At 41.0% G+C, this 18885-nt stretch overlaps 1 protein-coding gene across 2 annotated transcripts in view; it reads right to left on the bottom strand.

Annotated features, from left to right (window-relative positions):
* Positions 1–18885, bottom strand: part of PIGL (phosphatidylinositol glycan anchor biosynthesis class L) — a 52348-nt gene that overhangs the window by 23460 nt on the left and 10003 nt on the right. For both annotated transcript variants that reach the window (XM_036412579.2, XM_036412580.2), the window contains exon 2: positions 16248–16347. In XM_036412579.2, the coding sequence (XP_036268472.1) occupies positions 16248–16347 (100 nt within the window). The remainder of the gene's footprint in view (positions 1–16247; positions 16348–18885) is intronic.

Below are 18885 nucleotides of genomic sequence, written 5' to 3'. Positions count from 1 at the left end.
AGAAAGAGGAAGGGGGAGAAAAAGAGAGAGAAACACATCAACTTGTTGTTCCACTTATTTATGCATTCATTGGTTAATACTTGTACGTGCCCTGACTGAATACTGAAACCACATCCTTGGCAGATTGGGATGATGCTCTAACCAACTGAGCTACCTGGCTAGGGATATGTTTAGTTTTGAGGAGTCACCAAACCGTTTCCCATAGTGACTATATGGGAATGTATCAGCAATGTATGAGGCTTGCAATTTCTCTGCATCCTTGCCAATGCTTATTTTCCTTAGGACTTTATTTTTAAAAATATGGTCAACCTAGTGGGTGTGAAGTGGTGTTTCTCACTGATTCTGACTTCCATTCCAGTAATGATTAACGATGCTGAACATCTTTTCCGTGTTTATTTGGAGAAATGTCTACCCAAGTCCTTCGCCTATTTTTAAATTGATGTTTCTTTTTGTTGTTAAGTGTAATTGGCTTTTTGTTTGTTTGTTTTTAAATATATTTTTATTAATTTCAGAGAGGAAGGAAGAGGGAGAGAGAGAGAGAGAGAGAGAGAGAGAGAGAGAGAGAGAAATATCCACGATGAGAGAGAATCATGGATCAGCTGCCTCCTGCAAGTCCCCCACTGGGAATTGAGCCCATAACCTGGGCATGTGTCCGTAACTGGGAATGAACCTGGGACCTTTCAGTTCGCAGGTCAATGCTCTATCCACTGAACCAAACTGGCTAGGGCAAGTGTAATTGTTTTTTAATGTATTCATTTATGTTACATATTATTCTAATGCAACATATCTATAATAATAAAAACATAATATGCTAATTAGGCTGGACATCTTTCCGGATGACCTCTGGATGAAGCTGGGGCTGTGAGGGAAGCCCAGGCATAGGTGCCTGCTGGCAGCTGGAGGGAAGCTCAGGTTTCGGTGCCAGAGGGAAGCTGGTGCCGGCAGCCGGGGAAGGAAGGACTACTCTTGCAAGAATTTTGTGCATCGGGCCTCTAGAAGTATATAACATATTATATATATGGATATAAATCCCATATCAGATATATGATTTGCAAATATTTTCTCCCATTCTGTGAGTTATCTTTTTTAAAAATATATATATTTTATTGATTTTTTACAGAGAGGAAGAGAGAGGGATAGAGAGAAACATCGAAGAGAGAGAATCATCGATTAGCTGCCTCTTGCACACCCCACTGGGATGTGCCCACAACCAAGGCCTGTGCCCTTGATCAGAATCGAACCTGGGATGCTTCAGTCCTCAGGCTGATGCTCTATCCACTGAGCCAAACTGGTTTTGGTGAGTTATCTTCTGACTCTTTTTTCCCCTTTGTTAATCCTCACCTGAGGATTTTTTCCCATTGTTTCTTAGAGAGAGTGGATGGAAGGGATGGAGAGGGAAAAAGAGAGAAAGGGAGACACAACAACTGTTTGTCTCCTGCACATGCCCTGACTGTGGTCAGGGATTGAACCTATAACCCAGATATGTGCCCTTGACCAGGAATAAACCCATGATCCTTTGGTGCCTAGGCCAATGCTCTAACCACTGAGCATAAAGGCCAGGGCTTCACTCTCTCTCTCTCTCTCTCTCTTTTTAAAATATATTTTATTGATTTTTTACAGAGAGATATAGAGAGTTAGAAACATTGATGAGAGAGAGACATCGATCAGCTGCCTCTTGCACATCCCCTACTGGGGATGTGCCTGCAACTAAGGTACATGCCTTGACCAGAATCGAACCTGGGACCTTTCAGTCCACAGACTGACGCTCTATCCACTGAGCCAAACCAGTTTCAGCTTGACTCTCTTAATAGTGCTTTTTGATATATACAATTTTGATGAAGTCTAATTAGTCTATTTTCCCTTTTATTGCTTCTATATGCTTTTGGTGTTATATCTAAGAAGGCTTTGCTTATCCTGCTCATGAAGATTCACTCATAAATTTTCTTTTGCTTTTTTATTTTTGAAAGATTTTTGGAGAGAGGAAGGGAGAAGAAGAGAGAGAAACATTGATGTAAGAGTGAAACACCCAATGGCTATCTCCTGCACACCCTGCAACGGGATCCTAGCTCACCATCTGGGCATGGGCCCTTACCAAGAATCCAACTGGTAACCTTTTGGTGCATGGAACAATGCCCAACCAACTGAGCCACACTGGCCACGGTTATACTTTTAGCTTTTATATTGAGGCCTTTATGAGATAATTTATTTATTTATTTATTTATTTATTTATTTATTTATTTTTCTTTATTGTTCATATTATTACAGATGTTCCTCTTTCCCCCCCTCCATTGTTCCCCTCCATCAGGTTCCCACCCCACCCTCTGCCCTTTCCCCACCCATCATTGTCCTCATCCATAGGTGCACAGTTTATGTTCAGTCTCTTCCCACACCCTCATTTCCCCTTTTCCCTGAGAATCGTCAGTTCACTCCCCTTCCATACCTCTGATTCTATTATATTCAACAGTTAATATTGTTCATCAGATTAAAAAAAAAATTTTTTTTTGGTTTTTAGATTCACTTGTTGATAGTTACGTATTTGTTGTTCATAATTTTTATCTTTATTTACTTTCTCTTCCAGAAGAACCCCCTTCAGCAATTCATATAATTCTGGTTGGTGGTGATGAACTTCTTTAGCTTTTTTTATTGGTGAAGCTCTTTATCTGGCCTTCCATTCTGAGTGATAGCTTTGCTGGGTAGATTATTTTTGGCTGTAGGTTCTTACTATTCATCACCTTGAATATTTCTTGCCATTCCCATCTGGCCTGCATGGTTTCTGTTGAGAAATCAGCTGACAATCGTATAGGTGCTCCCTTGTAGGTAACTACCTACTTTGCTCTTGCTGCTTTTAATATTCTCTCTTTGTCTTTTGCTCTTGGAATTTTAATTATGATTTGTCTTGGTGTGGTCCTCTTTGGATTCCTTTTGTTTGGAGTTCTGTGCGCTTCCTGGACTTGTAAGTCTAATTCTTTCACCAGGTGGGGGAAGTTTTCTGTTACTATTTCTTTCAGTATGTTTTCGATATCTTGCTCTCTCTCATCTTCTGGGACCCCCATAATTCTGATGTTGGTTCGCTTGAAGTTGAACCAGAGGTTTCTTACATTATCTTCAACTTTCTGGAATCTCTTCCCTTCTTGCGGAGGAGTGTCTTCTGGCTCTTTATGTTCCAAATCTTTGACTTGATTCTTGCGATCTTCCATTCTGTTTTTAGGACTCCATAAAATATTTTTTATTTCAGACAATGTATTCTTTATTTCTTGTTGATCCCTTATTATTTCTTTTTTTTTAAATATATATTTTATTGATTTTGTACAGAGAGGAAGGGAGAGAGATAGAGCTAGAAACATCGATGAGTCATCGATCAGCTGCCTCCTGCACACCCCCTACTGGGGATATGCCCGCAACCAAGGTACATGCCCCTGACCGGAATCGAACCCGGGACCTCTCAGTCCGCAGACCGATGCTCTATCCTTTAAGCCAAACCTGTTTTGGCAGATCCCTTATTATTTCTTGTTGATCCCTTATTATTTCTTGTTAATCCCTTATTATTTCTAGTTGATCCCTTTTCATATCCTTATAGGTCTCGTTTATTTTATCGGCCTTTTCTAGGAGATTCTTGAACAACCTTATAAGAGTGGTTTTGAACTTTATATCCAGTCGCTTTTTGTCCTCCATTTCTTTCGTTTGTGATCTATTTCCTTGTCTCGGGATTTTCGCAGCTTCCTGATAGGGTGGAGTTTCAGGGTGGAGCCTACAGCCTTGGCTTCTATAAGCCACGTCAGCCACACCCTATGTGGCTCCCGAGTCTCAATATTCCTCAGGGTCCTTTGGTACTCGCTGCAAGCACCTCTGAGAGTGAGGTGCCCTCTAGTTTCGCCTGCTACCAAACAGTCTAGTCTCTCCCCCAATGAGCCCGGAACTGGGATTCAGTTCAATTGGAAGTGGGGTTCAGAGCAGTCTGGAGCTTTTGTCTCCTTCCCGCCAGGTCAATCCAATGGCACAGTCAACCACCCGTTCTCTGCATGCAATGTGCATGCCTCTGGGGGCTCTGCCTTTCGCCGCTCCCCCGGGGTTCTGCCTTACAGCCCAGCTCCCTCTGTATGAGCCTGGGTCCCCGGGGTCTGGCCTAGAACTGGGGTTCAGAGCAGTCAGAACTGGGGCTCAGCACAGTCCAGAGCTTTTGTCTCCTTCCTGCTAGGGCAATCTAGCAGCAGAGTCAACAGTCCGTCCTCTGTGCACAATGTGCGCGCCTCCAGGGGCTCTGCCTTTTGCTGCTCCCCTGATATTCTGCCTCACAGCTCAGATTTCCTCTGTATGTGTCTGAATCCCCAGGGTCTGGCCTACAACTGGGGTTCAGTGCTGTCGGGTCTGGGGTTCAGCAAAGTCCGGAGCTTTTATCTCCTTCCCGCTAGGGAATGCCTGCCAGGCACTCAGCTGCCCCCTCCTCTCCGGCTCTGTCCTCTCCGCGCATCCCGTGTGTCTCCATACCTTAGGCGTACCTTAAGCTCCTCCGCTTTTCCTTCTGGTTTTCTCCTTGCTTCTCATTGTAGAATTTCCAGTCAGTCGACTTTCCTGTAGTTCTGGGTAATGTCTGTATTATATTTTAGTTGTATTTTATTGAAATTGTTGTGTGTGGCTGCGGCTAGGTGTTTACCTGTGCAGCCATCTTGGATCCTCCCACCTTTGAGATCATTTTTGTGTATCCTAGGAAAGGGTCCAACTATTGTTCTTTTGCATGTGGATATCTAGTTATCCTAGAAATGTCAAAAAGAGTATTTCTTCCCTCATTGAATTGTCTTGGAACCATTGTTGCAGATCAAATGACTGTCTATGTGAGTGTAAGCATTATTTAAAAAAGAAAGAAAGAGAAAATCCAAAAGTAAATAGAGCCTAGAAATCCTTTCACTACAGGACTGGCTAAACTGTGGCTCAGCCTTGAGGAACCAGGTCTAGCTAACCTGACAGTTTTACCCTCTAGCTGAGGTAGTACCACATCACCTTCAATTGCAATACACACAGGCCACTGCAATTTTTCTTCTCCTAAGGACTCCATTGAACATCCTAAAAATGACTAAGAATTACTTCTTGGAACTTGGTCTTATGCAGAAATAATCTGAAAGACGAACCCAACAATCTTTCTTCTGGATACTCACATTATTCATCTATAAGACTTGCATTTTAGAGAATTAATTACCTCCTATCCAAAGTTTTTGGTTCCTACAATTTTTGTAGATGGTGTAGACTGAATATTTGAGCCCCTCAAATGTCCTATGTTAAATCTCTTCCGCCAATCTGATGGTATTTGAAGATGGGGCTTTTGGGAGGCGATTGAGTAGAGCCTCACAGATGGGAATAGTGCTCTTCTAAAAGAGACCTTGAGGAGCTCCTTTGCTCCTGCACATGAGGACACATCTAGAAGATAGGAACCAGGCACAGGCCCTCACCAGACTCCAAAACTGCTGGGGTCTTGATCTTGGACTTCTTAAACTCCAGGACTATTGTGTTTGTTTTTTTTTTTTTTTTTTAATATATATATATTTTATTGATTTTATACAGAGAGGAATTGAAAGGGACAGAGAGTTAGAAACGTCGATGAGGGAGAAACATCGACCAGCTGCCTCTTGCACACCCCCCACCGGGATGTGCCGCAACCAAGGTACATGCCCTCTACCGGAATCGAACCGGGGACCCTTCAGTCCGCAGGCCGACGCTCTATCCACTGAGCCAAACGGGTCCCGGCCAGGACTATTGTTTTTAAGCCACCCAGTTTATGACATTTTTGTTATACCAATCCAAATGGACTATGATAGTAGGCAAGAGTAAGCGGCCAATCTTATTTTGGTAAATAAAAGGACTACTTTTGGGTTTCTTTCCACTGTGGATGTCATAAAATTTAATAAAAGAGCTTAGTAAAATGGAAAGCACTTAAAAATATCAGCTATATGCTGAAACCAGTTTGGCTCATTAGATAGAGCTTTGGCCTGTGGACTGAAGGGTCCCGGGTTCGATTCTGGTCAAGGGCATGTACCTTGGTTGCAGGCACATCCCTGGTTGGGGGGGGGGCGGTGCAAGAGGCAGCTGATCGATGTTTCTATCTCATTTGATGTTTCTTACTTTCTATCCCTCTCCCTTCTTCTCTGTAAAAAATCAATAAAATATATTAAAAAAAATGTCAGCTATATTGCTGAGTTGTGTACATAAACTTGCATTTATATCTGGGAACTTTAGGTACAACCACCATCTCATTCAGTCAGTTTACATATAAAAAAAGAGAAGCCCAGAGAAGGAAAATTACTTGCCCAATAACACACAGTTGGCTTGTAGCAGAGCTAAAACCTGAACACACATTTCATAGCTCCTAGACCCCAGCTCTTTCCATCATCATGCACTTTCCTCACTTTCTTTTCTCTAGTCTTAATTTTTTCACATTCATCCTTTCTCCCACAGGCAGCAGTAATCTGTCTAAAATGCAAATATGGACTTTTAATTATAGTGCTAGTGACATTTTCAGTTCCCTCTATTCTCTCAAACTTTATTGAAAATAATAACAAAAGAAATAAGTTATGTAGCATCAACTTTGATGAAGCACAAACACCCCTGTATCAGAAAACCATAAAACAGAAAACATTCCTGCCTAATACTGTGAAATCTGCCCCAGAAAAAGGGGCATGCCACTGGCCAGCATATGTTCTACCTCAAACTGTCAACAGGATTTGAAAATCCCTCAAAATCAAGCCTCCCCATTCTCAAAGGCACCCAGTGATCTTTGATTAGCATCATGTGAATCAGAGACAATATGGTCATGGAGAAGCATACTTTGAAGAAGAATCATGTGGATAAGCTATTTCTAGGATTGACAACGAGCCTGTTGCCTGAGAAGAGTACCAGGAGATGAACACGACAATACATACAAAATAAAGATTCCTCCATAATAAAGGAAGGGGAAGGCTGTTTTACTGTTACTTCAGCTCGAATCCTCATATCCTCCTCAGCCCCTCCAGAGCCATCCTTACTTAGGTAGCTGGCCTACTCAACATGAGGAACCACCCAGAGGGAATCAATCACAGGGGACATCCCCTATCCATTGTAATTTCAAAAACAATAGAACCGGAACCGGTTTGGCTCAGTGGATAGAGCGTCCGCCTGCAGACTGAAAGGTCCAGGTTTGATTCCGGTCAAGGGCATGTACCTTGGTTGCAGGCACATCCCCAGTGGGGGGGGGTGCAAGAGGCAGCTGGTCGATGATTCTCTCTCCTCGATGTTTCTAACTCTCTATCCCTCTCTCTTCCTCTCTGTAAAAAAATCAATAAAATATATTTAAAAAAAGAATTATTAAAAAAAAACACAATAGAAAAAAAAAGTTAGGAGAAAAAAACATAAGCAAAATGCAGATGAAGAACCTATTATAATTTCAAACTATTTTCTAGGGTACCAAAGAACTACCAGCAGCCTGATACCTTTTTAAAAATTAGAGGAAGAAGAGGAGAGGAAGAAGGAGGAGGAGGAGGAGAGAGAAGGAAGAGAAGGAGGAAGAGGAAGAGGAGGAGGAGGAGGAGGAGGAGGAGGAAAAGAAGATGGGATTTTTAAGGGTTTCAAGAAGAGGTTTTTACATAACAGAAATGGAAGTTAGTGCAGCTTGGTAAATAAGCAAGAAAAAAAATAAACAACTATTCAAAATAAAGTGAGAGATATAATGGAAATGTTGAAGAGATGAAAAAGTTGAAAAGAACATTGATATATAGGTCAAAGAAGAGAATAGTTATGGAATACAAAGAAGATCCAACATCTCCCTCTCTAAAGTCAACACAGAATTAGTGTTTGTAAAGAAAAGGACAAGGCAAGGTTAGAAAGATATGATGGAGTCTTCAGATTGAAAGACCTACTATGTCCTTGGAAAAACTGATTTGGAACAATCAACACTAAATATTAACATGATATAGTTCTGGAACTTTCAAGGATAATCCAGATAGAAAATATTTTGTACCAGGGGGAAATATCAGAATCTATACAACATCACATGAAGAAATGTCTTCAGAGGAAAAGGAAGTATAAGCTGATAATTTTATAATCACCCAAAGTGTCCTCTAAGTATAATAAAAATTTTTAGCCAAAACTGGTTTGGCTTAGTGGATAGAGTGTCGGCCTGCGGACTGGGGGGTCCCGGGTTTGATTCTGGTCAAGGGCATGTATCTTGGTTGCGGGCACATCCCCAGTGGTGGGTATGCACGAGGCAGCTGGTCGATCTTTCTTTCTCATTAACATTTCTAGCTCTCTATCCCTCTCAATTCCTCTCTGTGTAAAATCAATAAAATATATCAATAAAAAAATAAATATTCTTAAAACATACGAAAATACAAAATGTGTACTGCTTTTTAAAAAACATACTGGTTGATGACTTGCTGTTATGTCAGGAGTGAATCTGGTGAAACAGACTGATTGGACCATGTGGTGAAACACAGGATTAAGATTAAACAGTATGATAACTATGGTTTTTGAAAAGACTGTCATAAACCTCGACCAAGAAAAAGTAATAATATAATGGGAATTTGGGGAGAAGGGTTTTTGGGAAAAAGTTTAGGTACACTTACTTCCTCTACGCAATTAGTAGAAACATGGGTTAAAACCCTACCACCACCACCACCAACAACAACCAAAAATCTCAGTAACTTGCCCTGGCTGATTTGGATCAATGGATAGAGCATTGGCCTGAGGATTGAGGGGCCCCAGGTTTGATGACAGTTGGGGGCACAAGCTTGGGTTGCGGGCTCAATTCTCAGTGGAGGCAGACGATCAATGATTCTCTCTCATCATTGATGTTTCTTTCTTCTCCCTTCCTTTCTGAAATCAATAAAAAAATATATTTAAAAAAATCTCAGTAACTACAATCTCCAAACATTTCACACACTTCTTAATTTTGGACAGATATTTTTGGAATTAATCCATTGTAGTTGGATTAGATAAAAACATTTATCTGAAGTTTATTTCAAGTTAAAGTCCATTTCTTTTCAAGTAATATTCAATTTCATTCAAACCACAGAAACTATAGAATTATTTTCATTTTTCTAAAACTATAATAATAAAAGCATAATATGCTAATTAGACAGGATGACATGCCAAACGAAGCTGGGGCTGTGAGGGAAGCCCAGGTCTCGGGCGCCTGCCAGCAGCCGGAGGGAAGCCTGGATCCCGGTGCCAGAGGGAAGCCGGTGCCAGCAGCTGGGGGAAGAAAAGCCTACTCTTGCACAAATTTCGTGCATTGGGCCTCTGGTAATTATATACCCATCTATCTTTCTGTCTGCAGATATGCATAGAAAGGCTAGCACTTAGTAATGACAACGGTTATTTCCAAGTGTGAGTATCGAGATGATTTTTACTTTTTTTTTTATTTTTTACAAGCATGCATTATTAAAAATATTTTACATACACTAATCTGACCACCTTGCTCCTTTGTTCAATGTCTCTTAGTTAAAAATAATTTAGCCCTGGCTGGTGCGGCTCAGGTGGCTGGAAGTCCTCCTGTGCACTGAAAGGTTGCTGGGTCGATCCCTGGTTGGGGCACATCCCAGGCTGTAGGCTTGGTCCGCTGTCTGGGAAGTACAATAGTTGATCAATGCTGGTCTCTCACATTGATGTTTCTCTCTCTCCCTCTCTAAAGTCAACAGAAATATATATAAAAAATGTATAGTAAAAAACTTATATCCACACAAGATTCTGTCCACAGATGTTTATTTAGTTATTTTTTTATCCTCACCGGAGAATATTTTTCCATTGATTTTTAGAGAGAGTGGAAGGGAGGGGGAGAGACAGAGAGAAACACTGTGAGAGAGACACATTATTGGTTACCTCCCACATGCACCCTGACCAGGGCTGGGGATCAAGCCTGCAATTCAGGTACATGTCTTTGACCTGGATTGAATCTGGGATCCTTCAGGCCTCAGGCCAAGGCTCTATCCACTCGGCCACACCAGCTAGGACTGCCAACAGATGTTTACACTAGCTGTATTCATAACTGCCAAAACTTGGAAGCAATCGAGATGTCCTTTGGTAGATACTTAGGTAAATAACTGTGGTACATGATTCAGCACTAAAAAGAAATAACTGATCCAGCCATAAAAAGACAGAGAGGAGCCTTAAATGCATATTACTAAGTGGAAGAAGCCCATCTGCCTGATTCTGACTACATGACATTCAGAAAAGGGCAAAACTATAGGGACAATAAAAAGCTCAGTGGTTGCCAGGGGCTGGGAGGGAAGGATGAACAGAGCACCGAGAACTCTCAGGGCAGTGAAAATACTAGGTACCTAAAATGATGAATACACATCATTATACATTTGTTAAAACCCACAGAGAATAAACCTCAATTTAAACTTCAGATTTGGGGTGATTATAATGTAACAAATGTGCCAGTCTGGTGGAGGAGGCAGATAATGGGAGAGGCTATGTCTGTGTGGGGGTAGGATTTACAGGGCAAATCTTTGTATCTTACTCTCAGTTTTCCTGTGAGCCTAAAACTGCTCTAAAAAGTAGTCTTAAAAAAATTTTTTTTAAATGCTAAAAAATATACACTTAGAAACATACTGAAAAATAAAGCTAATAAAACTTTTGTATTACAAATATGAATGCTCTTTCTCAAAACTATGGAAACACAGAAAAGTGCAAAGAAGAAAGTATATACTGCTTTTTAAAACTCAATATTATATTGACACTTTCCTGGATTATTCATCATGTATAGGAAACTATGAATTATGGTTTAATGGGCTGGACCATTGCTATATAATTAATAGTCTACTGTTATATTGGGGTATTTAGTTTGCTATAATTTTATTATTATAAATAGTACTGTAAAGAGTATCTCAGTATAGTCACCTTGAACCCTATTTTTGTGGTATTTGCCACCATTTTCAAGGTCAAGGCCACCCCTCTTAGCCCCACTTTTCATCTTTTACATTGACCCCCTCCCACCCCCCCATCATGCTACTGAAAGGCCCAGCCTCCCCTCAGCCCCGGAGTATCTGCCTTTGAAGAGGCCCTGAGCAGCTTTCGGTTCCCACATCATAGTTCCACATCAGCTGGGCCCATTCAGTCTCCTCCCTGGTTTCTTTTCCAGGAAACATTCTTGTCCATTGCACCTCATGGGAGGACGGGAGCCCTGCCTTGTTCCTGCCAACTGGGACTGGCACTGGCCCTTGAGCTTTGGCTGAGTCATTCCGTGCATTGGAGAAGGGAATTGCAGGAGGCTGTATTCATCTCCACAGTGAGGATGCTGGGTCAGATCCCCTCTGTCAGCAGTGTGCGGACTTTTTGCTTTCTGTACAGGGAAAGCTCTCTAGGCCCCCGAAGGAGAGGGGGGATTAATTGCCAATGTAACCCCAACAGCCCCAGGCTGCCTCGTGGCTTCTCTTTCACTGTATGATTTGTATGAATTTATTGGAAAACACAAAGACTTCCAGGAACTGCCAGTGAGCCAGCCAGGCTCATTTATGTTTACTGGAATCTATTTCCTTGTTCGGCTGAAATTAGTCTGTAAAAGTCTTGTTAAGACAAGCACCGGGAAAAAGGAGATTTTTAATGTATTGAAACCTTATGACAATGTTTCCAGACATATAGAATGGCAAAATAAAGAGACGTAAAAAAAATCCTTCCAAACTGAATTATTAATTTAGAACTCTCTAAAGAGTTAAAAATAACTATGCAAATCAGAAATCTAGATTGTTTTATTTAATTAAAGAATTTGAAAACAATGTCATGTGTCTTAAAAAATCGTTTGCTAATCACCATTTCTGAGTGAATGAAGGAAAAGCGACGGAAGAAGCTTGAGATGCACAGGCATCCATCCATTCAGGTTCTTCAAGATCACACATTTACATGCTGGCCACAGGAAGAAAGCTTAGGTGGAGCCATTCATTTATTCAACAGACGTGTGCTTAGAAATTACTACGTGTCAGGGTTAGAGAGAGGTTGGCGATACAGGAAGGAAAAAACAGAGGGGCTGCTGGCAGAGAGTAAAAGTCCGTGTGCAGATTAGGATATAGTAGTACAATGAGAATATAATGAAAGTTTCCAAGAAAATCTGGACAAAGCAGGATGGCGCCAGAATCTACAGTAATATTTGAACTGAGGTTGAAGTGTGAATAGGAGTTGGCTAGAGACAAAGTAAGGGGTGTGGAGAAGCGAAGAAGCATGTGAGAGGCAGGGACCAGCACAGGCAAAGTGTGCACACATAAAGAAGCATGGTACCTTTAATATCCGGCTTAAACAGGAGGCCAGAGGGCAGAGGGGGCACAGATGGGGGTACGAGGCAGTCCTACCTTTTTTTAAAATATATTTTATTGATTTTTTTACAGAGAGGAAGAGAGAGGGATAGAGAGTTAGAAACATCGATGAGAGAGAAACATCGACCAGCTGCCTCCTGCACACCCACCACGGGGGATGTGCCCGCAACCAAGGTAAATGCCCTTGACCGGAATTGAACCTGGGACCTTTCAGTCCGCAGGCCGACGCTCTATCCACTGAGCCAAACCAGTTTCGGCAATCCTACCTGTTTTTGCTATGGGAACAGATGTGATGTAGGTAAAACAGGGCTGGATGACGGGGTGAGTAGGGAGACCACAAACAGCTTCGAGACCTTGCAAGTTTTGCCAGACAATAGGTCACTGGGCCCAGAGTACTTTAGGGGTCCTGGATTATAATAGGGGGATCTGTTTTGTTTTATTCCGTCACAATGAGGCTTCTCTTGAATCGCCACCATTTCTAGTCAGGATACTTTGGGGCAGTGTATCTGATCCTTTTCCCACTCATCCGCCAGGAGGAGGCCCATGAGAAGACCACAGTGTCTATAAAAGGGCTTAAAAGCAATATAATTTTTTCAAAGAACTCTGTTCTGTTTTGAATTTACCAAATCAAGTATCAAAATATACACAGATTTATTTCTAACTTAGCATTGACTTGTATGGATAGAAGCTGAGTAGAGAGAGAATATTTTATTAGATATGTGGGGTAGTCTTTAAAAAATGTGTGTATATATATATATATATTCATGCAAAGACTTCCTTAAAAAAAGGAATTAAATATAATGAAAGTGTTCCTCTTTCAAGCCCCAATTAAGTAGCAGCTACTTTAAGGTATGTATCCTTTTAGAAATTATCTATGTATACAAAATATGTGGGTGCTTTTAGTTTTCTTTGAAATATAAATAATTCTATGGATTTATATTAAGAAGCACAAAGCCAACAAATGAGTACTAAGCCCACAGGCTGCATTTTCTTTTTTTTTTTCTTTTTCTTTTTTTAATATATATTTTATTGATTTTTTACAGAGAGGAGGAGAGAGGGATAGAGAGCTAGAAACGTCGATGAGAGAGAAACATCAACCAGCTGCCTCCTGCACACTCCCCACCGGGGATGTGCCCACAACCAATGTACATGCCCTTGACCGGAATCAAATCTGGGACCTTTCAGTCCGCAGGCCGACGCTCTACCACTGAGCCAAACCGGCTTCGGCCCACAGGCTGCATTTTCAATCACATACAATTCCCAGTGTCTCAGGGGCCGTCGCTAGTTGCCCTCCTTGCCTGGCTTTCGGACGCAGAGAAACAGCCTTCCACAAACCAGCAGTGGAGACTGCGAGGCCAGTACCACTCTTCAGCTCCTGCATCTTGAACGGTTCTGCTCTTTCTTCCACATCTATTACAGTGCCTTACCCATTCCAGGCATTGAATATGTACTATTAACAACATGCATTCCAATAATCATATGACTCATTACATTAACAGAACCCACAGATATTAAGAAACTGGGTAGATTTACTGGAAGTATCCATTTAGGTGTCCAGTGATTGAAATTATGCCTTCTTTTCTTGAGAACTGAATTCCCCCTCTTTAAGAAATTAGATGAAGAGTTTAGTTGGTAGGCTTCTCTCGCTAAATGTCTCCTAGAAATCCAGCACGAAGTTCAGAGCAATGGGAGGAAACCTGCCCATGCACCATGTCATTCCACGGACGCAGACATACATTGGTCTTCAAGTGCAGTACAAAGCAGTGGCCTACTTTCCTGCAGAAAGCCAGGAATTAGTTCCATCTTCCTGTTCTTGAATTCTAGCACTGCCATTTATTAAACATTTGGGGGTCTCTTTAAAAAAATTTTAAAAATATATTTTTATTGATTTATTTTTATTGAGGAAGGGAGAGGAAGAGAGAGATAGACACATCAATGATGAGACAGAATCATTTTTGGTGCCTCTTGCATACCCCACACTGGGGATTGAGCCTGCAATCCAGGCATATGCCCTGTCTGGGAATCAAATCTTGACCTCCTGGTTCATAGGTCAATGCTCAACCACTGAGCCATGCCGGCAAGGCGAGGATTCTCTTTTTAAAAAAAATACGTTTTTATTGATTTTAGAGAGAGAGGAAGGGAGATGGCGATAGAAACATCGATCGGCTGCCTCCTGCATGCCCCACACTGGGGATCGTGCCTGCAACCCAGGCCTGTGCCCTGATCAGGAACTGAATAGGTGACCTCTTGGTGCACAGGACAATGCTCAACCAACTGAGCCACACTGGCCAGGCCTCAGAGGATTTTCTTAATATCTATGAGCTTTAGTTTCTCTGTGCAAAATAAAAAGGATAATAAAACCTTCCTTGCACAATGAGTGGAAGAATTACAAGAGATGGCCTTTGTCAGGCATGAAGTGGGCATAAAATATAGTGGTTGAAGGACAGGCTCTGTAGCCAAACTTCTTCAGTTCAAAAGCCAGCTCTGCTGGATGACAATGGGCAAATTACTCAATCTCTTACTATTCCTCAGTTTCTTATCTATAATATCACACAAGTAATAGTATTACTTTAAGCATTAAGATCATGTATTTAGTATGGTTTTGGGTACTGACAATGATGGTTGAATAGATATTTGCTGTCATTATTATGACTATAGGCCCTCAATAAAACTTTCCTTTCTTTTTTACCCTTCATTCTTCTCTTTGACTCATCTAAATCACCTGAAATAAAACTCTAAAGCTCTGCCTTTTCTGGATTATGAAGTTAGAGACTGAAGGACTAAAGGTTGCATGTTGCTAGGCGCTGACTGCATCCTCCTCAAGTCCATCTGTGGAAGCATTAACCCCCAGTGTGACTGTATTTGGGGGTGGGGTCTTTAGGAGGTAATTCAGGTTAAGTGAGGCTCTAATGGTAGAACCCTAATCCTGTAGGACTGGTGGCCTAAGAAGAGAAAGAGAAATTTATCTTCTCTCTCTCCCTCCACGTGAGCATACAGTGAGAGGACGGCCACCGGCAAACTAAGAAGCAAATCCTCTCCAGAGCCCACCCATCTGGGCTGCAATCTGGGAGTTCCAGCCTCCGGGACTCTGAGATCAGACATGGCTTTTGGTGAAGCCATCCTTCTGGCCTTTCCTATGGAAGCCCGAGCAGACTAAGATACATGGTTTCTTTGCATCTTCACACTGGCTTCTTGAAAATTTATTTTTAACAAGTTTACTACACCTCAACAGTAGCATTTCAACAAGTGGGGAATGTTGCTGAAGCTGCATGATCTTTAGGATATAGAAAACATATAAAAAATGATGACGAGAGTGAAGAACTTGGTAACCGAGCTGAGATATTTGGTTTGACTACAGTTCTCACAACTCAGATGTAACCCTCCAAAAACTTCTTGCGTTGCTGGGCCACTGCAAACACTGCACAGCAGAAGTCTGCGTGCAAACGGGGTGCCTGAGCAGAGAAGCCCGTTAACATTATCATTGATATTAACAGTGAGAAAATAAATCACAACATATAACCACAGTGTAAAAGGGAAGTATGTCATCTTTGAAAACAAGTAAGCAATGGTTCATTTCACAAATTGACTCAAAACTATGTATCTTCCAAGGGTGACTGAGGAAGAAGTTTAGGAACAGAAATTAAAAGACTTCCCTACGTGGCACAATTAATAACCTGATGACGCTGGGATTGTGATCCCTGCAGTCTGGCTCTAGATCTGTGCTTTTAAAAGCATTACAAAATCCACAGTCATCAATAGAGAGAAGTTCCCTCACGATGATCCCAATAGTTTACCCTGAGCCAAGTGAAACTGAGAATAAATCAAAACTTTTCCCTTATCTCTTTGTAGGGGACTGATGTGAACAGGAGCTCCCCCTGCCCAATCTAACACAGTGAGCATCACTCCCCAATGGCATTGAACATGATAAAGAATATGTTTCATAAGCAGCAGCTAATAGAGTGAATACGGATGAATTACCTGCTGTCAATAATCATTACATTGGTGGGTGGAATCCCCAACACATCACAGCTCTGCAAAAGTTCTTTCTTACGAATCTCCCCTTGATTGTAGTAATTCCCTGAGGATGACAAAACACAATGGAAGATTGAACAGAGACTTATGGGTTCACTCATTCTTACCTCATCTTGTTCCTCATAGGACTTAAGCTACCTGAAAAATTTGTGCTTATGATAAAAAGCTGAAGAAACTACAACATTAAGATTATAATCAGAGGAGGAACCAAGATGGCGGCATAAGTAAACACCTGAACTTGCTGTCTTGCACAACTACATCAAAACTACAAGTAAAAGACAAAATGGATATCACCCAGAACCACGGAAAGCTGGCTGAGAGGATGTTCTACAAGGAGAGAGAAAAGCGCACCTAGACCGGCAGGAGGTGCAGAAGAGCGGAAGAGCAAAGGTAAGGAGGCGCACACGGGAACGGGCTGGCAGGAAAACAGGAGCTATAGCAAATGTTTACATCAGTTTAAGAACTTAATGAAAAGAATTTGATACATAACTGATGGAGGATTTGAGGGTCAAACAGGGAGCAGTGAAGTGACCCAAAGTTTAGCAACAGCAAGTAGTGACACCAAACCTGGATTGGAGAGATAAAGGAAGAAGGCAGTGTTACTGGAGCCCAAAGTCCTGGGTCACCCAAAAGAGCTGAAACCAAAAGAGGTAAACCCTCTTCCTTTATTTATTTTTTTCTTTTTCTTTTTTCTTTCTTTTGAGAGCCAAATTATTTATTTATTTATTTATTTGTTTGTTTGTTTGTTTTAAATAAATTTTTATTGTTCATATTATTACAAATGTTCCTCCCCTCCCCTCCATTGCTCTCCTCCACCAGGTTCCCACCCCACCCTCTGCCCTTTCCCCACTCCCCATTGTCCTCATCCATAGGTGCACAGTTTATGTTCAGTCTCTTCCCACATCCCCCTCTCCCCTTTTCCCCAAGAATCATCAGTTCCATACCTCTGATTCTATTATATTCAACAGTTAATATTGTTCATCAGATTTTTTTTTTTAATTTCCTTGTTTTTTAGATTCACTTGTTGATAGTTACGTATTTTCTTCCTCTTCATAGAGAACCCCCTTCAGCAATTCATATAATTCTGGTTTGGCGGTGATGAACTCCTTTAGCTTTTTTTTATTTATTAGTGAAGTTCTTTATCTGACCTTCGATTCTGGGTGATAGCTTTGCTGGATAGATTATCTTTGGCTGTAGGTTCTTACTATTCATCACCTTGAATATTTCTTGCCATTCCCGTCTGGCCTGCATGGTTTCTGTTGAGAAATCAGCTGACAATCGTATAGGTGCTCCTTTATAGGTAACTAACTGCTTTGCTCTTGCTGCTTTTAATATTCTCTCTTTGTCTTTTGCTCTTGGAATTTTAATTATGATTTGTCTTGGTGTGGTCCTCTTTGGATTCCTTTTGTTTGGAGTTCTGTGCGCTTCCTGGACTTGTAAGTCTAATTCTTTCCCCAGGTGGGGGAAGTTTTCTGTCACTATTTCTTTCAGTATGTTTTCCATATCTTGCTCTCTCTCATCTTCTGGGACCCCCATAATTCTGATGTTGGTTCGCTTGAAGTTGTCCCAGAGGTTTCTTATATTATCTTCAATTTTCTGGATTCTCTTTCCTTCTTGCTTCTGTGGAGGAGTGTCTTCTGGTTCTTTATGTTCCAAATCTTTGACTTGATTCTTGCGATCTTCCATTCTGTTTTTAGAACTCTGTATTATATATATATATATATATATATATATATATATATATATATATATTTAATGTTGTTACTATTTTATTTTATTTTTATTTTTAAATAAATCTTTATTGTTCAGATTATTACAAATGTGATCCTCTTCCCCGCCTCAATTGCTCCCCTCTACCAGGTTCCCACCCCACCCTCTGTCCTTTCCCCATCCCCCATTGTCCTCATCCATAGGTGCAGTTTTTGTTCAGTCTCTTCCCACACCCCCACTCCTCTTTTCCCCAAGAATCGTCAATTCACTCCCCTTCCATACCTCTGATTCTATTATATTCAACAGTTAATATTGTTCATCAGATTAAAAAAAAAATTCCCTTGGTTTTTAGATTCACTTGTTGATAGTTACGTATTTGTTGATCATAATTTTTATCTTTATCTTCTTCCTCTTCCTAAATAACCCCCTTCAGCAATTCATATAATTCTGGTTTGGTGGTGGTGAACTCTTTTAGCTTTTTTTTATTTGTGAAGTTCTTTATCTGTCCTTTGATTCTGAGTGATAGCTTTGCTGGGTAGATTATTTTTACCTGTAGGTTCTTGCTATTCATCACCTTGAATATTTCTTACCATTCCCATCTGGCCTGCATGGTTTCTGTTGAGAAATCAGCTGACAATCGTATAGGTGCTCCTTTATAGGTAACTACCTGCTTTGCTCTTGCTGCTTTTAATATTCCCTCTTTGTCTTTTGCTCTTGGAATTTTAATTATGATTTGTCTTGGTGTGGTCCTCTTTGGATTCCTTTTGTTTGGGGTTCTGCGGGCTTCCTGGACCTGTAAGTCTATTTCTTTCTTGCAATCTTCTAGTCTGTTTTTAGGACTTTGTATAATATTTTTTATTTCAGACAATGTTTT

The sequence above is a fragment of the Pipistrellus kuhlii genome, unplaced genomic scaffold, assembly GCF_014108245.1.
Source record: "Pipistrellus kuhlii isolate mPipKuh1 unplaced genomic scaffold, mPipKuh1.p scaffold_m20_p_45, whole genome shotgun sequence".
Taxonomy (NCBI): Eukaryota; Metazoa; Chordata; class Mammalia; order Chiroptera; family Vespertilionidae; genus Pipistrellus; species Pipistrellus kuhlii.
The sequence above is the reverse complement of the archived record's forward strand: the minus strand, read 5'-3'. Positions and strand labels throughout refer to the sequence as shown.